Below are 26,005 nucleotides of genomic sequence, written 5' to 3' on the forward strand. Positions count from 1 at the left end.
ATCCATCTACTCCTGAAAGTGTTTTATGATTCATTTGTTCCACTTTAAACTTTTATTAATGCAATGAGTTTATTACTGACAAATGTGTGTTTTTTTGTTGTTGTTCCTCAAGGATGGTACTATAATTAATGTAGCATCTAGCATAAAGAAGTAAATGCCTAATATTTGCTGCATGAATAGAAACAACAACGAAAAGAGAAGTGACAGGTATTATGAGGGGGTATTCACGTAAAAATTCATTTCTTTTGGAATGTGAGCAGGAACATTCCTCATATTACAGCATGCTGCAGGGCAGGGTTAGAATCCAAGCTTTGATTAAAATCACCCAAACTCTTTTATTTCTTTGCTTTACAACCACAGATTTTTGCAGGCTGAAAAGAATAATGGAGAGAGTAATGATGAAATACATTTCCATCTGCTGCAAAAAAAACAACAAAACGACATTTAGACAGTTTCATTTTTTTTAAACCTAGATTAAAAAGGCTGCTTTGAAATGAAGAGTAAATTAGTGGCTACCTAATAAGTAGTTATTACGTTCCTGTGCTGGAAGCCTGTTCAGGTGATACTGAAGATGGCAGCTGCCAGTTAACAGTTCTGTCTCAAATAGTTTCTCCCTTGGGGATAGTATAAGCATTCAAGCATTCTTGAGAAGCTTTCCTTTTCATCCCCAATTGAGAGGTTTTAGATAAAGGTGTTACCTTCCCTGAACTACTTAGGTTTTCTTAGGCTGTCAAGGTCAAAAGCAAAACAAACATTTAGAATTATCTGCAGTAGATCATTTTCCTCACTGGAACAAGAGAGAATGAAGCTGTTTTGAATAGCTACTAGAATATATTGCCCTTCTCGCCAGCCACTAGAGCTGTCAGGGGTTAGGGGGGCATACTGAATTGGTGTGTTTACAGAACACTTGATGGTTCTTGATTCTTTTAGACATTGTATGGTTTATCATGGTTGCCCCTCAAGATCACTTTAGCAGCAATATGTTGTTGTTTAGTTGCTAAGTCGTGCCCAACTCTTTTGTGACCCCATGGGCTTCCATGGTGGCTCAGATGGTAAAGCATCTGCCTGCAGTACAGGAGAACGTATTTAATCCCTGAGTCGGGAAGATCCCCTGGAGGAGGAAATGGCACCCCACTCCAGTATTCTTGCTTGGGAAATCTGGTGGACTGAGGAGCCTGTTGGGGTACAGTCCATGGGGTCGCAAAGTGAGCGGACATGACTGAGCGACCTAACACTTTCACTTTATTTCACTTCCACTGTAGCCCACCAGACTCCTCTGTCCATGGGATTTCCCAGGCAAGAATACTGGAGTGGGGTGCCATTTCCTTATCCAGGGGATCTTTGCAACCCAGGGATTGAATCCTGGAACCCGTGTCTCCTGAACTGCAGATGGATTCTTTACCACTGAGCCACCTGAGAAGCAGCAGTATAGTGTAGAATAAATTCATTAGTCACTTAATACTGTAATCTAATTATTAGTAATTAGATCTCTGGGCTCAAGTGAGTAGATTAGTAGTCACCTTTATGCTTTACTAATTTTTAATGATTTAATTTGTGGTTCTTTGGTGTTGGCTTCCAGGTTATTATATTTGCTGAATGTTGTATGATGGGCATTAAGATTATCTACTCCCATCAAGGAGTGAGAACATAATTTCTTAATTTAACTCCTTCAGGTGATTTTTTGACACCTCTGCTAGTGTGGTGTTACAAAGCAGTTTTAGATAGAGGATAGTAGTTATACAACTAGCTAATAATAAATATCTACTATGTGCCAATCATTGTACTCAGTATTTTACACCTGTTATCTAATTTAATCCTCATTGCAATTTTATTAAGGACCCTTATTATGCCAACTTCATAGATACAGAAATTGAGTCATTATGTGGAGGCTAAATAGCTTGTGACACAGGAATTAGAGGTGGGGTTTGAATGGGGGCAACCTGACTTCAGGGCTTTAGCCCTTAGTTGCTCTACTGTATAGCAAGTTGATGCCTTCTGTTTTATGCATAACAACTCTATTATTAAGATTTCTACTCGTAAAATTCTCCTGTGTTGTTTCCTATTAGAGTTTGTGTATACAGATTTTCCACTTCTATTCTCATAAAACTTTCATCTTTAGTTTTAGAGGTTGCCAGTTGGTTTCCTGCAAAGCTTTTAAAGTTTTTTCCATTTTTATTCCAGGTAAGAGAGTTGTGTCACCTTGCTCTTTGACATATGTGCTTTAAAGTTGGCGGTAGTCAATCCTTTGTCTCAGTAGAAATGAACAGTTAAAGTACTTATACTTTATTTTGAATTAGAAAACTTTATGGGTAGATTTGCCATTTTAAGTTTATCTTAGACACATGTAGAAGTTCATTTTTATTCTGTAAATGTGCAGATGGGGAACTTCTGGAAGCATCCTTATGCAAAAGAGAAAAAGAATCCCCTCAGAATTCAGAATTGGTCATGCTGAATTTAAAAAGTGAGTGGGAGTATGGATAATCCATACAACAATTTCATTGTTGAATGAAAAGTTTTTCACTTTTTTGTCCTTAGTGTCAACCCTTGTAACACTGTTATTGGGAAATACTTGACTAAGCTTTTACTGAAGACTTTAACTTTGGGAGCACACTATCTAATCCATGAAATAATCTTCATGCAATGAGGTATTTTATTTTATTTTGGGATTACATGCTCATTCTCAATTTCAACAAATTGTAATTAATGAAAGTGAGTTACACATCTTTGAGGTGACATAATTAATAGCCTTTTTTTTTTTTCTCCCAGCAAGTTGTGGATAGGAAGAGTAGGTAGCTATTTAATAAAGCAGCCACTGGATTTTCTTTGTCTTATATGAAGTTTTAACCTTTGCCTTTTGCTATTAAAGAGGTATTTGCTTCAGGTTGAACTTAATCTTTCTTTGAAAACCTAAATATGTTTAAGCATAGTTTTGAAGCAATAATAAACTGGTGGTACTTACACATAATATGATTTTACTTGGAAGCTTTTTAGTCTGGAATAAGGAGGGAGTATAACAGAAAGCCAAGGAAGCAAGGATGACAGTTCTATATAATAGTTGTGGCATTCATGATTAAAATGTCTCATTTAGTCTAAAACAATGACCTGCTTATTAGTGAATGTACTTCAGTGTCATGAAAAGAAGGGAAAGGAAAAAGGTATTTATGCATCTTTATGGCAGGCACTGTGCTACTGTTGTATGTTTGCACAATAACTCAGGTCCTGGGTTTAATAACTTTTAGCTTTTATCTCTTTTTAAAGATGAGGGAATGGAATTTTAAATGATTTGACTGTGGTTAGAACTAATACTTGGCAGCGTTGGGATTCGAACTCAGGAATATCTTACTCTAAGGCGTGAATTCATATCCTATACTGTCTTTTTTGTTCCCCCTTGTTTTCTTATTCCATTTTTACTCTTCAACTCTGTTGGAAGTTTTCAGTTTTATTTTTTTTCTTTTAGTGGTTACCCTAAGAAATATTGATATGTATACTTAACAAATTCTGAATGTGGATAGTATTTTTACTCTGTTCCTGAGCCTGACCAGTAATGCTGAAGAAGCTGAAGCTGAACAGTTCTATGAAGACCTACAAGACCTTCTAGAACTAACACCCAAAAAAGATGTGCTTTTCATAATAGAGGACTGGAATGCAAAGTAGGAAGTCAAGAAATACCTGGAGTAACAGGCAAGTTTGACCTTGGAATACAGAATGAAGCAGGGCAAAGGCTAACAGCATTTTGCCAAGAGAACACGCTGGTCATAGCAAACACCCTCTTCCACCAACACAAGAGAAGACTACACATGGACATCACCAGATGGTCAATACCAAAATCAGATTGATTATATTTTTTGCAGCCAGAGATGGAGAAGCTCTATATAGTCAGCAAAAACAAGACCGGGAGCTGACTGTGGCTCAGATCATGAACTCCTTATTGCAAAATTCAGACTTAAATTGAAGAAAGTAGGGAAAACCACTAGACCATTCAGGTATGACCTAAATCAAATCCCTTAGGATTATATAGTGGAAGTGAGAAATAGATTCAAGGGATTGGATCTGACAGAGTGTCTGAAGAGCTATGGACGGAGGGTAATGACATTGTACAGGAGACAAGGATCAAGACCATTCCCAAGTAAAAGAAGTGCAAAAAGGCAAAATGGTTGTCTGAGGAGGCCTTCCAAATAGCTGTAAAAAGAAGAGAAATGAAAGGCAAAAGAGAAAAGGAAAGATATACCCATTTGAATGCAGAGTTCCAAAGAATAGCAAGGAGAGATAAGAAAGCCTTCCTCAGTGATCAGTGCAAAGAAATAGAGGAAAACAATAGAATGGGAAAGACTAGAGATCTCTTTAAGAAAATGAGAGATACCAAGGGAATATTTCATCCAAAGATGGCACAATAAAGGACAGAAATGGTATGGACCTAACAGAAGCAGAAGATATTAAGAAGAGGTGGCAAGAATACACAGAAGAACTATACAAAAAAGATCTTCACAACCCAGATAATCACGATGGTGTGATCACTCACCTAGAGCTGGACATCCTGGAATGCAAAGTCAAGTGGGCCTTAGGAAGCATCACTACGAACAAAGCTAATGGAGGTGATGGAATTCCAGTTGAGCTATTTCAAGTCCTAAAAGATGATGCTGTGAAAGTGCTGCACTCAATATGCCAGCAAGTTTGGAAAACTCAACAATGGCCACAGGACTGGAAAAGGTCAGTTTTCATTCCAATCTCAAAGAAAGGCAATGCCAAAGAATGCTCAAACTACCGCACAGTTGCACTCATCTCACACGCTAGTAAAGTAATGTTCAAAGTTCTCCAAGGCAGGCTTCAACAGTACATGAACCGTGAACTGCCAGGTGTTCAAGCTGGATTTAGAAAAGGCAGAGGAACCAGAGATCAAATTGCCAACATCTGCTGGATCATCAAAAAAAGCAAGAGAGTTCCAGAAAAACATCTGTTTCTGCTTTATTGACTATGCCAAAGCCTTTGACTGTGTGGATTACAATAAACTGTGGAAAATTCTGAAAGAGATGGGAATACGAGACCACCTCACCTGCCTCTTGAAAAATCTGTATGCAGGTCAGGAAGCAACAGTTAGAACTGAACATAGAACAACGGACTGGTTCCAGATAGGGAAAGGAGTATGTCAAGGCTGTATATTGTCACCCTGCTTATTTAATTTATATGCAGAGTATATCATGAGAAATGCTGGACTGAATGAAGCACAAGATGGGATCAAGATTGCTGGGAGAAATATCAATAACCTCAGATATGCAGATAATACCACCCTTATGGCAGAAAGCAAAAAACTAAAGAGCCTCTTGATGAAAGTGAAAGAGGAGAGTGAAAAAGTTGGCTTAAAGCTCAACATTCAGAAAACTAAGATCATGGCATCTGGTCCCATCACTTCATGGCAAATAGATGGGGAAACAGTGGAAACAGTGACAGACTATTTTTTTGGGCTCCGAAACCACTGCAGAGGGCGACTACATCCATGAAATTAAAAGACAATTGCTCCTTGGAAGAAAAGCTATGACCAACCTAGACATCATATTAAAAAGCAGAGTCATTACTTTGCCAACAAAGGTCTGTCTAGTCAAAGCTATGGTTTGGTTTTTCCGGTAGTCATATATAGATGTGAGAGTTGAACTATAAAGAAACCTGAGCACTGAAGAATTGTTGCTTTTGAGCTGTGGTGTTGGAGAAGACTCTTGAGAGTCCCTTGGACTGCAAGGAGATCCAACCAGTCCATCCTAAAGGAGATCAGTCCTGGGTGTTCATTGGAAGGACTGATGCTGAAACGGAACCTCTAATACTTTGACCACCTGATAGGAAGAACTGACTCATTTGAAAAGACCCTGTTGCTGGGAAAGATTGAAGGCGGGAGGAGAAGGGGATGACAGAATGTGAGTTTGAGTAAACTCTGGGAGCTGGTGATGGACAGGGATGCCTGGCGTGCTGCAGTCCATGGGGTCACAAAGAGTTGGACAGTACTAAGCAACTGAACTGAACTGACTGAACTGAGCAGTAAGATCAACCTCCTTCTGGTATAAATTATTTTTATTAGATGTTATAGTCCTGGTTATCTTTTAACCACAGAAATAACAGAATAACAGTGTTTAGATTTACCTGTATGCATTTGTCGTTTCTTTTTCCTTCTGATCATATGCCTGTTCTTCATGCATATTAGCTGGAAGATGAATTGGTTTTTAGCCACCTCCCATTCAGGGTTCCCCCAGCTCCCTGGGCTTCAGTGTGGGAAGCCCCTAGCTCTCCACCTTGAATAGGGCCTTGAATTCTGCCTCCTGTTACCCTATTTCATATGGCTTCCTTAGTTTCCTCAATCAGAAGAATTTTAAAATAATTGACTCTAGCATTTTTAGGTGATTTCCAACCATCAGGTCTACAGTGCAAGAAACAGAAGTTCATACTGCCATTGTGCTTGACTGGAGTGTTTTGCATTGACCCTGGGAGGTGGGGAGAGGACCTTTATTTTAGTCTACCATACCTATTCCAGCTGCTGCTGCTGCTGCTGCTAAGTTGCTTCAGTCGTGTCCGACTCTGTGCGACCCCATAGATGGCAGCCCACCAGGCTCCCCCGTCCCTGGGATTCTCCAGGCAAGAACACTGGAGTGGGCTACCACTTCCTTCTCCAATGCATGAAAGTGAAAAGTGAAAGTGAAGTCGCTCAGTCATGTCCGACTTTTCGCGACCCCATGGACTGCAGCCTACCAGGCTCCTCCGTCCATGGGATTTTCTAGGCAAGAGTACCGGAGCGGGTTGCCATTGCCTTCTCCATACCTATTCCTAGCAACCGGCAAAAATATTTTATTGAGAGCATAAGAAAGAAACTGTTTGAGGGAGAATGATGGGATTCAGGACATTCTACCCCCCAAATGTGGCACCTTGACATATTGAATATTTTAAGCTGAAGGGGTTTGAGAAATGGAAGGTGCAGGTCCTAACCTTCCCCTAGGCAAGTCATACGACCCCTCAGTGTATGAGGTGTCCTCCATGTACACTAAGGAAAAGAGCATCCTTATCTCCTAAGATCTCCTCTAAGAGGAACACCAGAGAAATCTAAATGTACAACCCTTGCTAGGTTTTTCCCAGTTCACTACTCTTAGCTCATATAATTTTTTGTCCTATCATATTTTTCCATGACTCTTCTCTTCATCAAACTTGGTATAAAGGTTTAGGTTTAACCATTTCTTTGGTCTTGATTTCCTTGTGAAGGCTCCTGTGTCACATAAAAGTTAATTTGTATGTTTTTTCTTTTGTTAATCTGTCTTTTGTTACAGAGACCCAGCTGAGAATTTAGAATGGTAGAGGGAAAAGATAAGTTTTCCTCCCCTACAGTCTGATGACCAGGAAAGGGTGACTGGGGCACCCTATTTGCTCCAGAAGCTGCAGATGGAATCTTGGGAAAACTGACAAAAGTCAGAGAAAAAAAGCAATTCTTAACCAGTCAGCACTCCCAGATCTGCGTCTGTAGTGCTCAGTCAAGAGAGGAAGGTAAAAATGGCTTTGTCCATTCTTTTCCAGATTCAGATTAGCAGGAGAAAAACAGTTGTAACAATTCGTTCTTTGAAGCTTGACTCTTGTGAATTTGTCTTCTAGTAGCTACTGATTATTAATTCTGTCCCTCTCAGGGACCTCTGTTGTTCTCTTCCTTGTCTCCTTTTGTGTCCTGAGAACTTGGCTTGGCTTTCCTCCTGCTGGGACATTCAGGTTGTTAAACCTATGTGAGTGGGCATCAGTTGTCAGATTGGAGGCACCTAGAATGTGAATGGCACCTAGAATGGGTTTCCCTGGTGGCTCAGATGGTAAAGAATCTGCCTATAATGCTGGAGACCTGGGTTCGATACCTCGATGGGGAAGATCCCCTGGAGAAGGGAATGGCTACCCACTCCAGTATTCTTGCCGGGAGAATTCCATGGACAGAGGATGGGGTCGAGAAGAGTCAGACATGACTGAGCGACTAACACTTTCAGAATGTGGCCGGACAGAAATGCGGAATGCACCCATTTGTGGGTAATGTCCTCCCCACCATTGCCAGTTCTTGGGCAGAGTGGGGGGTTGGGATCTTGGGAGGGCTGTATCTTCTGCACCCTCTTTGAGAAAGCCTCTTGTGTCCATGATTGAGCTGTAACAGGCTCATTGGTGTTAAGTCATGAAAGGCTTAACAGTTTTGGGTCACTTGAGATAGGCATACTTTTGGTTTTAAAAACAAAACAGAACAAAAAACATGTAAAACTTCCAAATATTTACTGTTTGCCTTATGTGATAACTGATTTTTTTTGTTGTTGTTAGTTGGAGGCTAATTACTTCACAACATTTCAGTGGGTTTTGTCATACATTGATATGAATCAGCCATAGATTTACACGTATTCCCCATGATAACTGATTTTAAGATATTTGAAAGGATACTTTTTTTTTTTTTAAAAGCTTTATTGCCAGAAGTTGGCATAATTGAAAGCTTATATTCAGCACTTTATAGGAGTTTTTTGGTTTGTTTTTTAAAGTCCTTTCTGTTCTTCCTCTTTGATCTGCTCTTCACATGGGAACTTCTAAATTGAGTGAAACTCCCTTTTGGAACTCTTGCTGACTATATGTTCCACCAGCTTTGTCTAATTCACTTCTGATTGGCACAGTTTTGCTGAGGATGATTTAGAACTTTGCTGGCTTCTTTGGGAGACTTAAGATCTCCAACTGGCTCCTCTGAGACTTCTTTCTTCCTTTGCTTATGATTCTATTGCCTCCTTTTTCCACCTTCACTCTTCCAATTTCCTTTAATCCTTTGATAGGTCCCTGTTCAAGCCCCTAGCTCTTCCACCCTTTATTTTTTCTCTGCCAGATATTTTCCATTCCAGCCCCTTAGTTACTTAAACTCTGGTCTCCTGCTCTCAGGGGACACAGGGTCCCCCCCAGAGTAACTGTCTGAGGTTGAAAAGGAAAAAGGCTAATTGGATGGAGTATTTTATGTCAGGTAAGCTTTGGAGACATCCAGACAGCTGCTCAATGTCTCCTCAATCACCTTCCTAAAATGTAGTTCACAGGCTGCATCAGAGTATATATCAGAGAAGGTGAAAATTTTAAGTCTTCTCCACAAATATTGGTAAAAAACATTAGCCTCATACTGAGTAAGTTACCTCAACTGATCCCATTTGCCAGAAATAAAAATATAAAGTGAATAAAATCCAGTGATTTTTGTATTACTATGTCTTACTGACACATGGCTAAAATTTTAGAATAAAAGTTATAAAATCTTTGTTTGCATTTATCTGTGTATATATATATGTCTATGCGTGGATATTATGTATATGTGCTATTTTTCTTTCTTTAGAAGATATTACCAAATTAATTTATAAAATCCCTTAAAGAAGTTCTGTTCGCATTGGCTTAAAGATGAATGAACATTTATATAAACTAAATATTCCTACAATTCTCAGGAGTATAGAAATTAACCCCAACTTAAAAAAAAAATTAATCCAAACTTTTTTAAGTTTGCATTATCTAGGATACCCTATGGTAAATAAAGCTAGTTTTAATATTCTTGGTAAAATTAGAACACGTATGTTCTCATAGTTTTCAGTATTAAATATAATGCAGAAGTACACTTTTTTTTTCTACCTAGGTTTACTAGTCAAACAAACCTGTATTAGGTATTTAAGATTATGAAACTGTAAGTTCAACCTAACAGCAAAATATGTAATAAAAATAAATTACTTGACATATGTCTAGCACAACAGGTTAAAAATAAGAACAGTTGAAGGGAATCATGTTTAACTTTTTGGATCTTTGTGTTTGTGATATTATAGTTGCCTGTTTTATCAACAAGAAAAATAACTTAAAATGATGGCTAGCTTTGTTTACTGTCTCATGAAATTTTCATGAGCAACTCAGGCATAATTGTTAAGAATAAGTGAGTTAATGTAAGTAGGATAAAAGTTTATAAATGAAATTTTCAGTGATAATTATACTTTATAATATGTCTACTTAAGAATAATTTCCAAAATCTTTTTGGTAACTTGAAACCTTAGAGTGTACTAAGTTATGTTCAAATGATGGGTGTTCATTGAACATCTGATCATTTCCACATAAGACAAAATGCTGAAACATTGATTGCTGGACATAGTTTATCCTCTTTTGGGATCCTAAATTTTGTAGAGGCCAAAGATACTTCATTCTATTAGCAAACATCTTCTTTGCCACATGGAAAAACTATACTAAGAGGAAGTATATGCCTCTAGAAATTGTGAAATGGCATATTTATAAATTTTCAAAACTACAGCAGAATGTTAGTATGAGGTAGGTAGTTCATAAATGCATACTTTTTTATTAAGTTTTCACTGAAAAATAGAGTGACTACGGATTAAAAATTTTTATCAATTATGTTAATGAAACTTCTAAGAATAATAAGGACAAAGGAAAAAAAAACTCTGTAGCCAAAGTATAAAAGGAAAATAGGATGTGTTTCTGATAAGGAAAAAAATACACAGTATGAAGAATGTTCTTGTTAAAGGGAAAGGAAAGTAATCTTATCCTAAAATAGAATGACTGGCTGTTCCACAATGAGAAAGAGGAAAAGCATGGGACAAAAACATAGTTTATGTATAGAAAAAAAGCAGGAATGTAAAAGGTTTGAGGGAAAGGAATTTTATGTGCGGTCAAGCTTCTAAGATTGAACAGATTTATTTATAAGTTAAAAATAAAAAGATAAGCCTTAATATCAAAAGTATACTGGATGTAACTAGAATGACATTTTCTTGGATCACTGGTCTTCCCTTATTAAGAAATTGTTAAAAAATTTTTCTTTTTCTTTTAAGTGGTCTGTTTGAAGAACCAGATTTTTCTGTCTTATCAGAATGATTTCCTGTACTTCACAGTTGTCTTTTTCAGATCTTTGATTACTTAAGATTAAAAAAGCTAAGGGTTTGTTGACTATATTATCTTCCGTATCTGCCTTTAAGATTTTTTTTTGTCACTTTGGTTAAGTAGATAATTATTATTTTATAATTATCTTCATTCTTATTTAATCAACTGCTCAAACCTTTTGACATTTTGATAAAATTCCCCAAATCAAATTCTAACTAAAGTCTTTTTTTTTCTCCTTCACTTTAACTTTGGGGTTTCCCAGAGAGTCCTCAGAAAATCTCAAAAGATGTGTTGCTCATCTTGTTAAAGGAGAGATGTTAAACTAATTAGGTTTATTTGATATATTAAGCTGAATAGGAAGCATTGACAAATAAGTGATGACGTGCCTTCTTTAGGCTGTATTTGTGTGGGCATATGTTATTAATATAAGTATTTCAGAAATGGTATGAAGTTCATAGCAATTTGTCAATACTTGGTGTTCGTATGTTCAGCATTATGTTATCCATCATATTTCTGGTTATTATGTTAAAATATTGTATGTCACTGAAATAAACCAAGTTCCTTGTCAATTATAATGACCTCACATCAGATTTTTAACCATTTAGTCATTTCAAAGACTTGTCATTCCCAGACAGTTTTGTTTTACTCCTGATGCTTCTCTGAAATTGTTTACAGTCAGCTGCAAGCGAGACAGCTCCATGATGCCATCACATGAATAGCTTTGAGACCAGGCCAGTGGAGTAAGAAGTTTCTGAACTAATGAAGAATGGATTCACAAAACTGCTAATCCGAGATCAAATAGACAAAGTATTAATTACATGAGACTGAATCAACTGATGAGGATGATTATAATTTTTTAATGACATTTGTTTGAAACATTGCTTATTCTTTAATGTTTTGTTTTTCTCTTTTCTCTTAAGCTGTCTATAAGTTATAGCAATTGGTAAAGTATAGATTTGTGAACAAAGATGAAACAACTTGTTTTCTCCCTACCTGATTTTCTCCAGAATTCAGAAACTTATTGAGTATTTTTATTTTCATGGCAACATAGTTATTTGCACAAGTCCAAGAAGAATCTGTTTTCCTTGAAATAGGACATAATAAAAACTTCAGTTGTATTACCAAGGCTTTAACTGGATTTTTATATTTCAGAATGATGTATAAAATCAAATATGACCAGACAGCTTTAAGGAACTAAGGTGGTCTTTATGGAACTAATGCTTATAAACTCTCTTGGAAAAAAACAAAACAAAAAACTGGCCTGGTACCTGGCTTACAGGGTACCCAGCATTACAGGTAAGTGATGAATGGCACTTCCAGGGAGACTCAGTCAGTCAGTTCAGTCACTCAGTCATGTCCAACTCTTTGCGACCCTATGGACTGCAGCAGACCAGGCCTCCCTGTCCATCACCAACTCCCGAAGTTTACTCAAACTCATGACCATTGAGTTGATGATGCCATCCAACCATCTCATCCTCTGTTGTCCCCTTCTCTTCCTGCCTTCAATCTTTCCCAGCATCAGGGTCTTTTCCAATAAGTCAGTTCTTCGCATCAGGTGGCCAAAGTATTGGAGTTTCAGCTTCAGCATCAGTCCTGCCAATGAATATTCAGGACTGATTTCCCTTAGGATGGACAGGTTGGATCTCCTTGCAGTCCAAGAGACTCTCAAGAGTCTTCTCCAACACCACAGTTCAAAAGCATCAGTTCTTCGATGCATTCAGCCAAATCTGCACATTTGAAGGGAAGTCTGGTGGCAAGTTTCTGGTTTGACTTCCTAGCCTTGAGAGGCTTTTAAAAGTCTCATTTGAGATTGCTTATTTTAAATTCTAGCAAACTTAAAAAGAGTCTGTATGGTCTGTCACTATTCTTGCTGCACCTATATAAATATCAGGCCAGATTTAACAAGATGAGGCTGATTTTGCAAACAGATTAGTCATTTATTATCTTTGCTAGAAAGGGGGGTGACTACCAAGAGAAAAATAATGTTTCAGTAGGAAACTGTAGCACACCCTTGTGAGTCGTAAGTTCTAATTCTATTCATTGTTTTTAAGGTTTTATCTACCTGTTAATTGGACTGAATTCTTCTAGTTGCCTGCAGTGTTTGGCTACAACTCTCCAAGTTAGCATTTCCAGTTTTCTCCCACCCTTCTGACGTGGAATCATTGAGAACTAAAACTGTCCTTTTTCCTGAAGCCTGGAATCTGGGTCTGGCTGACTTGATTTAAACTTCAGAGAAATCACGACAGCAGATCATGTATGGGCAGCCTGCATGCCTGTTGCTGTGTGGGCTACTCAGAAAGTTCATGGAGTATTTGATGACCTTACCACAGACATTTTAAACAGCCAACCAGGCAAATCCATCAGATTGCTACTGCCTGTCCTCACTGTACCATCTAAAGGTACTTTTAAGCCCAACATCAGAAATCTTAACTGACTGCCCTCTGGATTCAAAAACTGAGTTCATGTTTGCTCTAACTATTAACCTTTATGTATTTTTCTGTTTGTTTTCATAGAAATGTCCCTTCTTAAATGCTTGATTGCTCATACTGCATAGAGAACTAATAGGTAGGCATTTACTCCTACCTATGCCACCACCTCCTGAAATGAGACACAACTGTTTGAATGGACTGACCATTTTCCAGGACTGAGATTGATTCAGTGGGTTATGGGATAGTCTACCAGCTCAGTTTCTGGGAATGAAACTTCTTCAGGAAGTTCCATATGGGAGAGTGACAGGGTTTCGGACATGCTACCTCCAAATATGGCATCTTGGCATGTTGACTGTCTTAAGATGAAGGAATTCGAGAAATGACGGGTATAGGACTCTGACTTCTCCCTGAAGCGTGTCATGAGATCTCACGTAAGAGATGCTCTGCCTATACCCAGAGGAAAAGAAGGGTTTGAGCAAGCTGGCCTTGCTGAGTTTCCCCGTTTACGGCTCTGAGCTCATACCCCTTTTTGTCCTGTGATACTTTTCCATCACTCTCTACTCTGCATCAAACGTCATGTAAAATCTCAGGCTTAACCATTGTTTTGGTCTTTATTTCTTTATGAAGGTTCCTATGTCACATAAAATTCAAGTAAATTTGTTGTGCTTTTCTCTTGTTAATCTGTCTTTTGTTATAGAGATCTAGCTGAGAACTTAGAGGGGTAGAAGGAAAAGATACTTTTCCTCTCCTACAGGACCGGATGGTTTCCACCAAAGGACTTTCCAAAAAACTTTTTAAAAGCTCTCTTTACTTGAGACTTAGGTTGACTGCCCTCTGGAGGAAGAAAAAAATATTTGAAAACAAATCTTTTAATGATTTCTTTCTTTTGCATCTTATTCTGAAATAAACAGGAGCTAAGGATTACTTGATATGAGCATGGATTGTCACTTGTAAAGCTCAGGTAGAAGCAGATGTTCTAAGATTTATTTAAGCTGAAATTCCCTGGTGGTTCAGATGGTAAAGAATCTGCCTGCCATGCAGAAGGCCAGGGTTTGATCCCTGGGTAGGGAAGATCCCTTGGAGAAGGGAATGGCTGCCTGCTCCAGTATTCTTGCCTGGAGATTTCCGTGAACAGTGGAGCCTGGTGGACTACAGTCCATGAGGTCACAAAGGTGTCGGACACGACTGAGCGACTCAGTGACTAGCACTGAAATTACAATGAACATGTAAAAATGCATTTGTATTGGAATTGTGCAGAGTTTGTATCTTCTTCAAGGGTCTCAGTAATCTTCAAAGAGAAGATAACCATGCTTTATCAGTTCTCATTAAATTTTAGGCTCAAAAGTAGTTTTTCGTTTTTTATAAAAACATTTATAAAAGACAAGCTTTTCTCATGTGTTTTAATTGATTTTCAAGTGAAAAAATCATGCATTATGAAAAATAGTGCCTCTACTGCTTTTTACTTGTTCTCCTTATTTGTTAATAAATACTATGAGGATATCCAGAAGTAGAAATAACTTTAAAGGAGTATTTTCCTTATTCTTCTTTCTTTCATATAAACCTGTGACCTAGTTTCTATGTAAGATGTATGTGTTTTTCTTTGCTCACTAGATAAACACTGTAAAAATAATACTTTAATTGAAAAGATACTTAAACCATATTTTTTAATAGTTAAGGTTAAAGTTTTTATCAAGTTATTATTTTGTAGCGGGAGGTGTTAATTTAGTGTTTTTAGCAGTGACTTTGTGAGTGCTAATACAAAGGATGAGCATTCAAAGGGAAGCAGTTGCTTGCTTTATGAGTGGTGATGTTGAGTAATGACTAAGTACATTCATTTGCACAGCCAGAATAGACTCCAGACAGATATTTCCGTGTCTTTTCCACAAGTGGGTCATGTGATTTGGTGTTTATCACTGACTTGAATTATCTTCAAGTCTTACATATCATATAACTTGACCATGAAATCAAGCAGCTGTTTCAAAGGACTCTTCACAAGTAGATTTTATTTTTAATATTTTTTGGCCACTGCAATGAAAAGAAGATTGTGCAATCTATGTATGCATAGTGGAACTTTGTTTCTCTCCCTCTTTCCCTCCTTTGTCCATGGAATTCTCCAGGAAAAATACTGGAGTTGGTAGCCATTCCCTTCTCTAGTAGATCTTCCCAACCCAGGGAATGAACTTGGGTCTCCCGCATTTCAGGCAGATTCTTTACTGTCTAAGCCATCATGGGGCTTTCCAGGTGGCACTAGTGGTAAAGAACCCACCTGCCAGCGCAGGAGATGTAAGAGACGTGGGTTTGATCCCTGGGTCGGTCCCATGGACAGAGGAGCCTGGCAGGCTACAGCCCGTAGTCGCAAAGAGTTGGACCTGACTGAAGTGACTTACCACGCACACATGCTTCCTAGTTTCCTTTCATCCTTTCTTCTTTCTTTGAAGCAAGTTTCAGTGGAAAGATTTCTATAGTACTCTTTGGTTGGTCTTCCCCATATGATCCCTGCCATTAGTAGAGTTAGCTTTGTGCTAGGGCTACTAGGCCATTATATTTTTATAGATCTGAGTCAGCATCTGTGAGATTGCAACCTCTGCATTTTATTTAAATCTGCTCTCTGTGCTTTTGTTTCATGGTTAATGGAGAAGTCTAATCTCTATAAAGAACGGTATCTAAGTTTGTGAAGAACCTGCCAAGGTTGTTGTGGTGGCACATGTGATTGGTGAATCTTTTAGATTTAGATACCTTCAGTGTTTTCAGCTCATATTTAGTATTAGATTTGTTCCTAGGTCCTTTCTTTTGCAAGATATATATTCAGATTGGTTGTATAGAATCTTTAATATGCTGACCTTCAATTGTGCTAAAGTGAAATGATTCTCTGACCTCTTACAAACTAAGTTATTTCTTTTATTTTTTTGACTGTGCCACGTGGCTTGTGGGTTCTTTGTTCTGCATCCAGGGATCAAATCCATGCACTTTTAGTAAAAGTGCAGAGTCCTAACCACTGGACTGCCAGAGAAGTCCCTAGGTTATTTCAAGATTGAGAATTTCAACATTATTATCTGATAAAAGCTATTACTCTGTTTTAAGTATTACACATTTTGGCGTTTACATACACACATACATATGTGGAATTTCAAATTAAAGTTAGATTAAAAAAATGGGACAGTTGTATCAGAGGCATTGTTTATTTTTGATAATAAAGGCATCTTAAGTTCATTTGACAGATACAAGCTAAATGCCCATGTAGACCTTGTTTGATACTGGGTAGGACTTATAAACAGCTGTAGCTTCTTATCCCTTACCCTTAAAAACCCTGTAGCTGTACTTGGTGAATGTAAGCGTGTAGTAGTTCTGATGAGAGATTATCACAGGACAAAGAGATTAGAGAAAACTTTTTGGACACTGAAGATAGGATTTGGAAGGTGTGGGTGTAGAGGAGGAAGTACCCAGTAGAGGGAGCTGAGGTGAAGGTGAGACATTGCAGCTGTGTTTGAGACCAAGTTGATTGTAGTGGTATGAAATACATGTTAGGGGAATAGGGAAGATAAGACTGGAGCTGGGGCATATAGGACATTGAATACCATCCTGAGAAAACTCTTAAGTCTTATAAAACTTTGGGCTGATTTAGGGCCTAAACTTCCAGGTCTGAGTCCTGATTCACTACTTGCTGGCTTAGTAATCTTGTACAAGTGTTTGGACCCTTTCTGACAGAGCTAGGTTTGTTCTAGATGACAAATTTGCAAATCACCAAGTCATTGATTTTATCAAAGTTTCTAATGTGTAAGGTCATAATAGTTCGTATAAGAAAGACCCTGCATTTTGGGTTACTGATCATAAAATATATAGAAAATTATCTTCTCATCACTAACAAAAATTTTATTACCTAGCAGTTTTCTAGTTGAGGATTTTTTAAATAAAGGACTGTTTTATATAGTTTTGCTTTCTTTTGGATATTGTTGATTTAATTTTGAGTTAACTTTAAGGTGAAAGTAAATATAAGTTAAATTAGATTAACATTTTAAGTTTAAATTTAAATAAGTTAAAGTTTAAAAGCATCCCAAAGGAATCAGAGCTAATCAGAACAGTCTTGTACCCATCCTGTGGATGGAATGGAAACCCTGAGGGTTCTGGGCTTGAAAAGAGCCCTGTCTTTGAGAATAGACATTTAATGAAGTGGTATGGATAGCTGAGATAAGTCACAAGTACAGCGTCACAGGAGCTTGTGTTAGAGTGGCCACAGTGTGGCTTAAGTAGGTCCTTCCCAACGGTCTCCTTTCTGGTCTAGGGCTACTCTGTGGGCTCTGATCTTGGGTTGACAGTAATGTTTGGATAATCCACAACTACCCTTTTGTACCCTACTTTTTGTGATCATAAACTATACCTTTTGACCTCTGAGACTGTTGGACAGTTTAGTTATATATTCAAACTGCATGGAGAGACTTGTAATGGACAGTGGTAAACAGGGTTTTGTTCAAAGAGAACGGGGGTAAGAGAGGCTTGGGGCTACTGCTATACCTCAGTCTTTAGAATCTGTCCCTCTGGTTGCTGACTGCTTTCCTCAGATGACCACTGGCTTGCCATGATGGTGTGAAACTACGCTATGATGTGTGGTTTACGAGGAATTCATTTCAGATATTATAAATTGGGCTCTAAATTCACCTGACAGAAACCAGACTTCTCTTCAGAGATCATTAGTGAAGGAGAATTGGAGCCAGAGGACCCGCTTCTTGGCTCCTGTTCTTACTATTTGTGTCACTCTGCAAAACATGTTGTTTTTCTTAATCTGTTTTCTCTTGAATAAAGGGAGGGATAGTCATTTCTATCGCAGGTTGTTGCTTAGATAGGATGCTAAGAGAGGATTTTATAAAATTCTAAAGAGCTAATTAAACATGAAGTATCATTGGTAGATTGTGAGTCTTTGGAGGCAGGCATGTGTCAAGAGTACCCACAATGCTAAGGCACAGGTCTTGACCTTGTGAGCTCTGTGAGGGCAGGACCTTGTTTGTTGCACCACCATGTACCTAGTGTTTTAATTTGGTTGTACTTATATCATGTTCTCTATTTTTAAGTTTTAAAACTTTTACTCTTTTTTTTGTTGTTGTTGTTTCTCCCATTTCCTCAGAAGTTTGATTTCCCTTCTTCATCTTAGAGAAGATCCCCTGGAGAAGGGTAGGCTGCCCACTCCAGTATTCCTGGGCTTTTCTTGTGACTCAGACGGTAAAGAATCCTTCTACAATTCGGGAGACCTGGGTTCGATCCCTGGATTGTGAAGATCCCCTGGAGGAGGACATATGGCAACCCACTCCAGTATTCTTGCCTGGAGAATCCCTATGGGCAGAGAAGCCTGGCAGGCTACAGTCCATGGGGTTGCAAAGATTCGGACATGACTGAGCGACTAAGCAGGCATGCACATCATAGAGAAAATAGTGTAACAGAGCATAGCACCATGTTCTATGGCTGGAGAGATAGGCTAACTCTTTGTGGACTAATCCACAAAGAGTAAAGAGTAAAGAGACGCGATCTTAACAGCAGGTTCTCTGCCTCAGATAAAAAGGAGCAAGATAGTAGGTGGAAATCTGGAGGACACAAATATTGAAAAGGAATGTTTGGGTCCTTCTTTTAGGTAACTTTGGCATCTGTTGAGAAATTTAGCTTAATTTAGCAGACTTTCTGGATTTCTGTTTTGTGTTTAGGACAGTAGCAAAAAGTATCAAACAGAGTAAACAGACCTTGTGTTAGAGTGTGAATAATTTTGACTGTTGAGATGGAAGGAATATGGTGTTTCATTCTCTGAGGGAAAACTGGTTAATGGACTCTTTCAGTGACCTTGAAGGTAAACACAATTAAGAGAAAAATCAGATTTCAGTTCTTCTATTTTAATGATGTTTGTAAGTGAGCACACTAGATTTTAGAAATATCTGTACAGACAAACTGTTGACTGTGAAGGTTTCCTCCTTTAGCTTCATGTTGGTAAAATAACATTGATAAATTTTCAATAAATGTAGAGAAGTAGTAATGTGTGGCCAAACTTGAGGATTTATTTGGGACCAGACCTTTATTATCACCTAGAAGAAAAAATTATCATTTAAACTGTTCAACATCTGGGAATCACTATAATTGTGATAGACAAACCTTACTTCACTGGAAGATGGGATAGTGAAAAGAACACTGGAATGGAAGTCAGGTGTCTCGAATCTGTCTACTTACCTTGTATATCCAGCAGAACCGTCTGTCAACCAGACCCAAACCTCCTCTTCCTCTCAGATGACTGACTGCATAGGCGCAGGTGCAGGCGGGGGTAGGAAACAGAGGCAGCATAGCAGGAGTGGGACCATGAGCGTCTGGGCTGCTGCTTCGTATGTCTTACCTGCGCCTCCACGGCCTGCTGAGCCCGATCAGGTGCACACTGCTTCCATTTGACAGTGGTGTGTTGCTGTGCACGCCCAACTTCAGGGCTCGATGGGTCAGATAACACTCAGTTTGTGATGGGCAGCTCAGGTCTCATGGTAACTTGGTAGCCCATGGTCAAGCATTTGATTTGAAGCCCAGTAGCAGGCCAAAAATTGTCTCTTAAAGGGAGAATGATTGTCTGGAGATGATGTAGGGTCTTGCTTCCATATCCTAAAGTCCTGCACTGTGATTCAACATGAGGGCCTGCCAAAGGCTCACACAGCATCCCTGTCTGCCAGTGATCTTTCAGGCACTGTCGGATCTGCTGCATCATGTGGCCCCAGTGCAGAGCAGCTTGCACAGCAGCTGAAACCTGTTGTAAACCTTCTGTAATTCTGGGATCCCCTCAAACTGGCAGCTCTTCTGATCACTTGATAAATGGGCTGGAGTAACACAGCCACATGAGGACTATGTTGCCTCCAGAATCCATCATGGTCCCCTAAGCATTGTGCCTCTTTCTTGGTTGTGGGAGAGGCCAGATGCAGCAACCTATCCTTTACCTCAGGAGGGATGTCTAGACCTGCCTCATACCAGTGGCCCCTAAAAATTTCACTGAGGTAAAAGACCCTGAAGTTTAGTCAGATTGGTCTCTTGTCTTCTGATATACAGATGTGTGACCAGTTAGTCTAGAGTAGCTGCTGCTGCTCTACAGTTAGCGGCATGTCATGGGTATGATGGAACAATGTAATGTCTTGTGGAAGGGGAAGACAATAGGATCCCTGTGAAGTATACTGTGACACAGGGCTGAAGAGTTGATACACCCCTGAAGTAAGACAGTGGAGATGTATTACTGGTCTTACCAGCTGAAAGCAAACTCCTTTTGTTGGGTCTTAGGAACAGGATAGAGAAAAAGGCATTTGCTAGATCAATAGCTGCATACCACGTCCCAGGGATTGTATTAATTTACTTAAGCAATGAAGACACATCTATTAAAACTCCTGCTATTGGAATCACCACTTGGTTAAGCTTACTGTTAATCCATCACTCTCTAAGATCCATCTGTCTTCTGCACAGGCCAAATAGGAGATTGAATGGAGAGTGGTGAGAATTTCAATTCTTGCATTTTTCAAGTCCTTGTTGATAGCCTGATTTCTGAAGTCCTCCCAGGGATGTGGTATTGCTTTTGATTTACTGGGTTTTCCTTGGTAGAAACAGTTTTAGTAGCTTCCACTCAGCCTTTCCCCATATGATAACCCTCACTCCACAGGTCAGGGAGGAGACTGTGAAAGTTCTGCCATCTGCTAAATAGGTGTGTTACAGTTATGTATCCTGGAACTGGGGAACCCACAGAGTGGGTTTGGGGACCCACTGGGCCCACTGTGAATGGACCTGAGCTAAAACTCCATTGGTAACCTGTCCTCCGTAAACTCCTACTCTGATTGGAGGGCTGCTGTTTTGGGTTCCTGGAATCAGTGTCAGTTCAGAGCCAGTGTTCATCAGTCCCTGGAAGGTCTCATTATTTTCTTTTCCCCAGCCCGTAGTTACTAAGGTTAGGAGAATGATTAACAGCATACATTTTCAGTAGTCTACTGGGGTCCTTCTTCAGGGAACTGACCTTTTCATTTAAGGGATTCTGGGTCTGTAAACTGGCTCAAGTTTGTGATCAATTGAGGGGCCGTGACTCTCTGTTTTTATGATTTGAATTAGAATTTTGTTCCTTTGACCTAGACTTTTCACTTATTCAGATCAAATAAGAAGTTAGTAAGCTTCCTATCTATTTCACTTCTAGCAATACCATGATTAGCCAACACCATAGGTCTGTATGAATCATACTTTTCCAATTGCTGCTTTGACTCTGTTGTTCATTACGGTGACTATGCCCACCTTGCTTTGGCAGCTAAATGCTGCCAGCTGGCCCCTGCCACCTTGGGACCCAATTACTCCCATTGTGTTTAGGTTTTCTGGTTGAATGGTTGCAGTTCCCAGTGGAAGGTCCAGCTTACAGAGAAGAGTAATCAGAAGGCTTTTCAAGGATGTTGGGGCACCTGTCACAGATTTATTTCTCAGACTCTTCTGGATCCTCCCACTGTGGGCAAGTAGGTCTTAATTGGCAATTCACTCTTAACATTTCAGTTTTCCTAAGCCTTTGAATCCCTTCTGCATTAGACCAAAGGGGAGCCAGGGGTGGGGTGTTTTAAATTTGCCCATGGTGTGTCATCTTTTGATGTTTCACCCAACCAGCCAAACTGTTAGAGCCCTTTCTAATGGCCCCAGCTGGAACATGAAAGGCAGAATCTTTGCTTAATGAGGCCTTATCAAGAAATTCAGCCTGATTCAACTTTATGTTCCTGTACCATTATCCCGTACCTTTAAATACTCATTTCCAGAAACATTCCCTCAGTTTCTGCAAGCATAAATTATAATTGAAAACCCAAGTAGTTCTTTTGGTGTGTATGTAGCAAACCTCCTACTTTGTACCTCACTTTTAGGGACCTGCTGGGACTTGAGTCTAGTTATAAATCTAGAAGAAAAGAGGGGTGGTGGAGGTGAGTCAGCATTGTCTTACATGGCAGCTCCCGCTGGGGAGACCATTGCTGTTTCATTAGGCAGAATGGGGTTAATTCCCTCAGGGTGGAAAGGCTGATACCAGTGTGGGTGGGGTGGCTGCTACTGCTGGACACCCAGGATTATGGTTAGAATCAATCCAGTTCTGCCACATTTAGTGAAAAATTTTATAATATATATACATTCCTATTGTTATTTAACATGATACAGGAGACATAAGAGATACGGGTTTGATCCCTGGGTCGGGAAGATCCTCTGGAGGAGGGCGTGGCAACCCACTCCAGTATTCTTTCCGGGAGAATCCCACAGACAGAGGAGCCTGGTGGACCACAGTCTGTTGGTTTGCAGAGTCAGACAGGACTGAAGCAACGTAGTATGCATGCACGGCAGAGATAGTATAGGGTCAAGATGGAGCTGAGGCCTGGCTTAGTTATTATTAGCCACAGGACCTTTAGGCAAACAGCTCTGATTTTTCGGTTTCTGCATTTATAGAGTAGAGATTATAATACATACCTGTGACAAAAACTGCTAACTGGACAAGAGGATCTGTATCAGAATAATACTTAAATTTAAAAGAATTAAAAAATGAATAGAGAGGTTAAAATATTTAATAAAATATTTCCATTGTTTTATGCTACTTAATGTTATAAAATGTCTCTTACAGAGGTTAGTTTATGAGTTTAATTAATGTTAAAAGCTCAAATAATGAGGTAAAGTGTGTAATGAAAAATGTTAACCCTTGACTAGTTCTCTCAACCTTGGGTTATTATCCCCAGTGGCGACTATTTTTAATTCTCTTTAGCAGTTTCTTCTGGTATATACTTCCATATTTTTCACTGTTATTTATGAGTTCATTTCTTAATTTTTCAATTTTAGTCAACTATATGTTGACTTTCTAATAAAACAAATGAAGATTTAGCTCTTTTATACCTGCTTTCTATTTAATTCTTTCCTCTTCCCATCAACTTTCTTCTTCCATAATAGTTAGTACAGCTTTTGGTTAGTCACTGTCTTCATTATTATAATTATGTATTATTCATAGCTGAGCCACAAAGTGATTATTATGATTATACATACTTTTCTCTGTAACTTATTTTTCTTGAAATTTATGGGAAATTTTCTTTTATTATATCTTTGATAATTTCTTCTTCTTTTTTCTGTCTTCCAGAATTTCTGTCTTCCAGAAATTCTGGAAGTCTAATAATGGCTATCCTAGATTTTGATCTTCCAAGTTTCTAGGGTCTGGGTGATTTCCTCAGCTTTATTTTCAGCCTTACTGTTATATATATATTTTAAAGTTTCTGCTCTCATTTAAATTTTTCAAAAGTTTTTTTCTTATTTTCTAGGTTTTCCTTTATGTATCCCCTATTCTTGTTTTATGGATACAGTTTCATCTCATCTTGCTGAAGGTATCAAATTTAATTTTTTAAAAAACAGTTTATTTGTGTACTGTATAGTTTTTTTTTTAATCTGATTTGGTTTCTATTTTATTTATGATAGAATCATGTCCCAGTTGTTCCTCAAATGTTTAGTTAATGCAGAAAATTTTAGTGGAATCTCTGTGCATATGAATTGCACTCTAGGACTGTTAGTTGAAAGCAAGATTTATATTATTGAGATATCTCTTGACTCTTAAAACTTATAGTCTTTTCTTTTGGACTGATTTTTCTTCACAAAGAGGAATCATTATCTCCTGACTAGGCAGTAAAAGGCTGGTCTGACACTTGAGTAAGAGAAGAAAGCTTGGGAGTCGGGGGTGATCTCACTGCTTAGTAAGTAAACTTGTATTTACGCTTCTTGTTTTCAGTACAGTATCTTATCCTCACATTCAGTGTCTTTAGTTCCTAAGTCAAATCTGTCAGATTCAGTTTTTACCAGAGAGTAACAGCTTTTCTCTTGCCGGAATGAGTGTTAGTGGGAGAGTTGGAAAGAAGTGTCCAGTGTGTAGTTGTTCCTTATGAAAAGTTTCATCATCCTCCTGATTTTAGTCCCACTCATAACTCTGCCTCATTCTGTGCCTTTCTGGGATTCTTTATTTGTGGATTACTTTCTTGTTGGCATCATTCTCTTAACTACAGCATTGTTCTCTCTTAACTACAGGTTAAGTTTCCACTTTATCTGTTCTGTTAAGTCAGAAACTGTTCAACTCTTTGCTTTTCATCTTCCAAAATTTTATTAGCTTCTTTTGTCTTTAACTTCCTCTAGTCTTTATTCCAAGTATTTAATACTTAAAATTTTTCCTTTACTGTCTTTTTAGTGGAGTTTTGGGAGTGAGTGATGATAAATGCAATATTATGCATATATAATGAGAGATCTTTCAATTTTTAAAAATAGTAAACAAAGTTTAAGCAAAATGGCATGAAAACAAAAAGACTGGCAAGAGGAAGTAGTTGATACTCTCTGGATTTCTTTAGAGGCAAACCTCATTTAAGAATGTCTTGTTTTCTCTCTGGCTCCAGCATCTTAACTCTCATCTGCACAATTGTCTTAGGACATGCAGGGCCTCTGGTGTTTGGAATGCTCAGTTTTCCTGGCTCCTGCAAATTACTTTCTCATGACTAGTGAAAATCTCCCATACCAAGCATTTTCTCATTTTTTTTCCTAAGCCATTTCTGTATTGTATCTTAATAAATTCTAGTCTAAAATTTGTTTTGAGTCTAAATCAGTGGAACTTTTAGTGATAAATCACATAGAGCTTTAACCGTGTATCATATATATCAGATAACATTTCTAGTTACAAATAACCGAAAACTTGACTCAGTAAAATAAAGGGAATTTGTTTCATTTACTTAACTGGAAAGTTTAGAGATAGGTCAGTCTTCAGATGCTCTTTGAGCAGGACTCTGGCTCTGTTTCTTTGTAATTCTCTTGGCTTTGCTCAAATCTTCATGCTGATTTTGTTTTTAGCCTGGCTTTCCTCATGATTGCAAAATGGCTGCAGGAGTTCTAGGCATCATATTTCATACCACCATCATACAGAAGAGGAGAGATGTTCTTTTCCAAAAGTTCCCAGGAAACTTCTCCAGACGTCAGGGTGAAATAAGGGATATTACACTGAACACCTTGAATCTGAGTCCTCTGCCTTATTGCTGGAGTGAATGTGGTTGCCTTCCCGCTAAACATAAAGGCTGTGTGAGGCAATGGTAGTGCTCCAAAGGCAAAGTAGGGGACATGGTTGCTGGGGTTGCAACCAGTGTCCATTACAGTGTTTAGTTTTAATATTTCTGCTTTTATCACTGTATCGTCATTTTTATATTTTATATCATTATGCTTTTTATAAGTTAGTTTCCCCTAATTAACCAAATTTCATTAGTCTTACCCATAAACAAAGCATTTTTGTCTTCATCCTAGAGGCTTTCCCTGAAAATTTGTTTCATAAAAATTCTCCCCCAAATTCTTTTGTCTTTAGAGACTTTTTTATTCTATCTTATGATAGTCTCTTATTAGGAAAGAGAATTTTTCTTCTCCCTCCTTACCTTCTTTCATTTTCCTTTACCTTCTTTCTCTCATCTCACTGAAGCCCAAAAAGAAAAAGAATTGTATTTTTACTGCTTGACAAGTGCTCTCTCCTGAGAGGAAGAAGTGTTCTGTGGTTCCTTCTTTCACATGCTGTTTGATCCTGTTTCCCCTCTGTTTTCTAGATGTGCTTATTGAATGACAGGAATATCAGCATAGAGCCTTCCTAATGTCTTACTGTGTTTAACTTTGGTTTGCAGTATGCCATTTAGTTTCTTCCTCCTGAGACCATGTTC

General features: G+C 38.5%; 1 protein-coding gene across 3 annotated transcripts in view; it reads left to right on the forward strand.

Annotated features, from left to right (window-relative positions):
- DISP1 (dispatched RND transporter family member 1) overlaps window positions 1-26,005 on the forward strand; it is a 226,377-nt gene that overhangs the window by 15,168 nt on the left and 185,204 nt on the right. Inside the window, exon 2 of one of the 3 annotated variants that reach the window (XM_043924467.1) lies at window positions 23,600-23,662. The exons of the other annotated variants lie outside the window; for them this stretch is intronic. Coding sequence (XP_043780402.1) covers window positions 23,600-23,662 — 63 coding nt within the window. The remainder of the gene's footprint in view (window positions 1-23,599; window positions 23,663-26,005) is intronic. 3 annotated transcript variants of the gene reach the window in all.

The sequence above is a fragment of the Cervus elaphus genome, chromosome 14 (genome assembly GCF_910594005.1).
Source record: "Cervus elaphus chromosome 14, mCerEla1.1, whole genome shotgun sequence".
Classification (NCBI taxonomy): domain Eukaryota; kingdom Metazoa; phylum Chordata; class Mammalia; order Artiodactyla; family Cervidae; genus Cervus; species Cervus elaphus.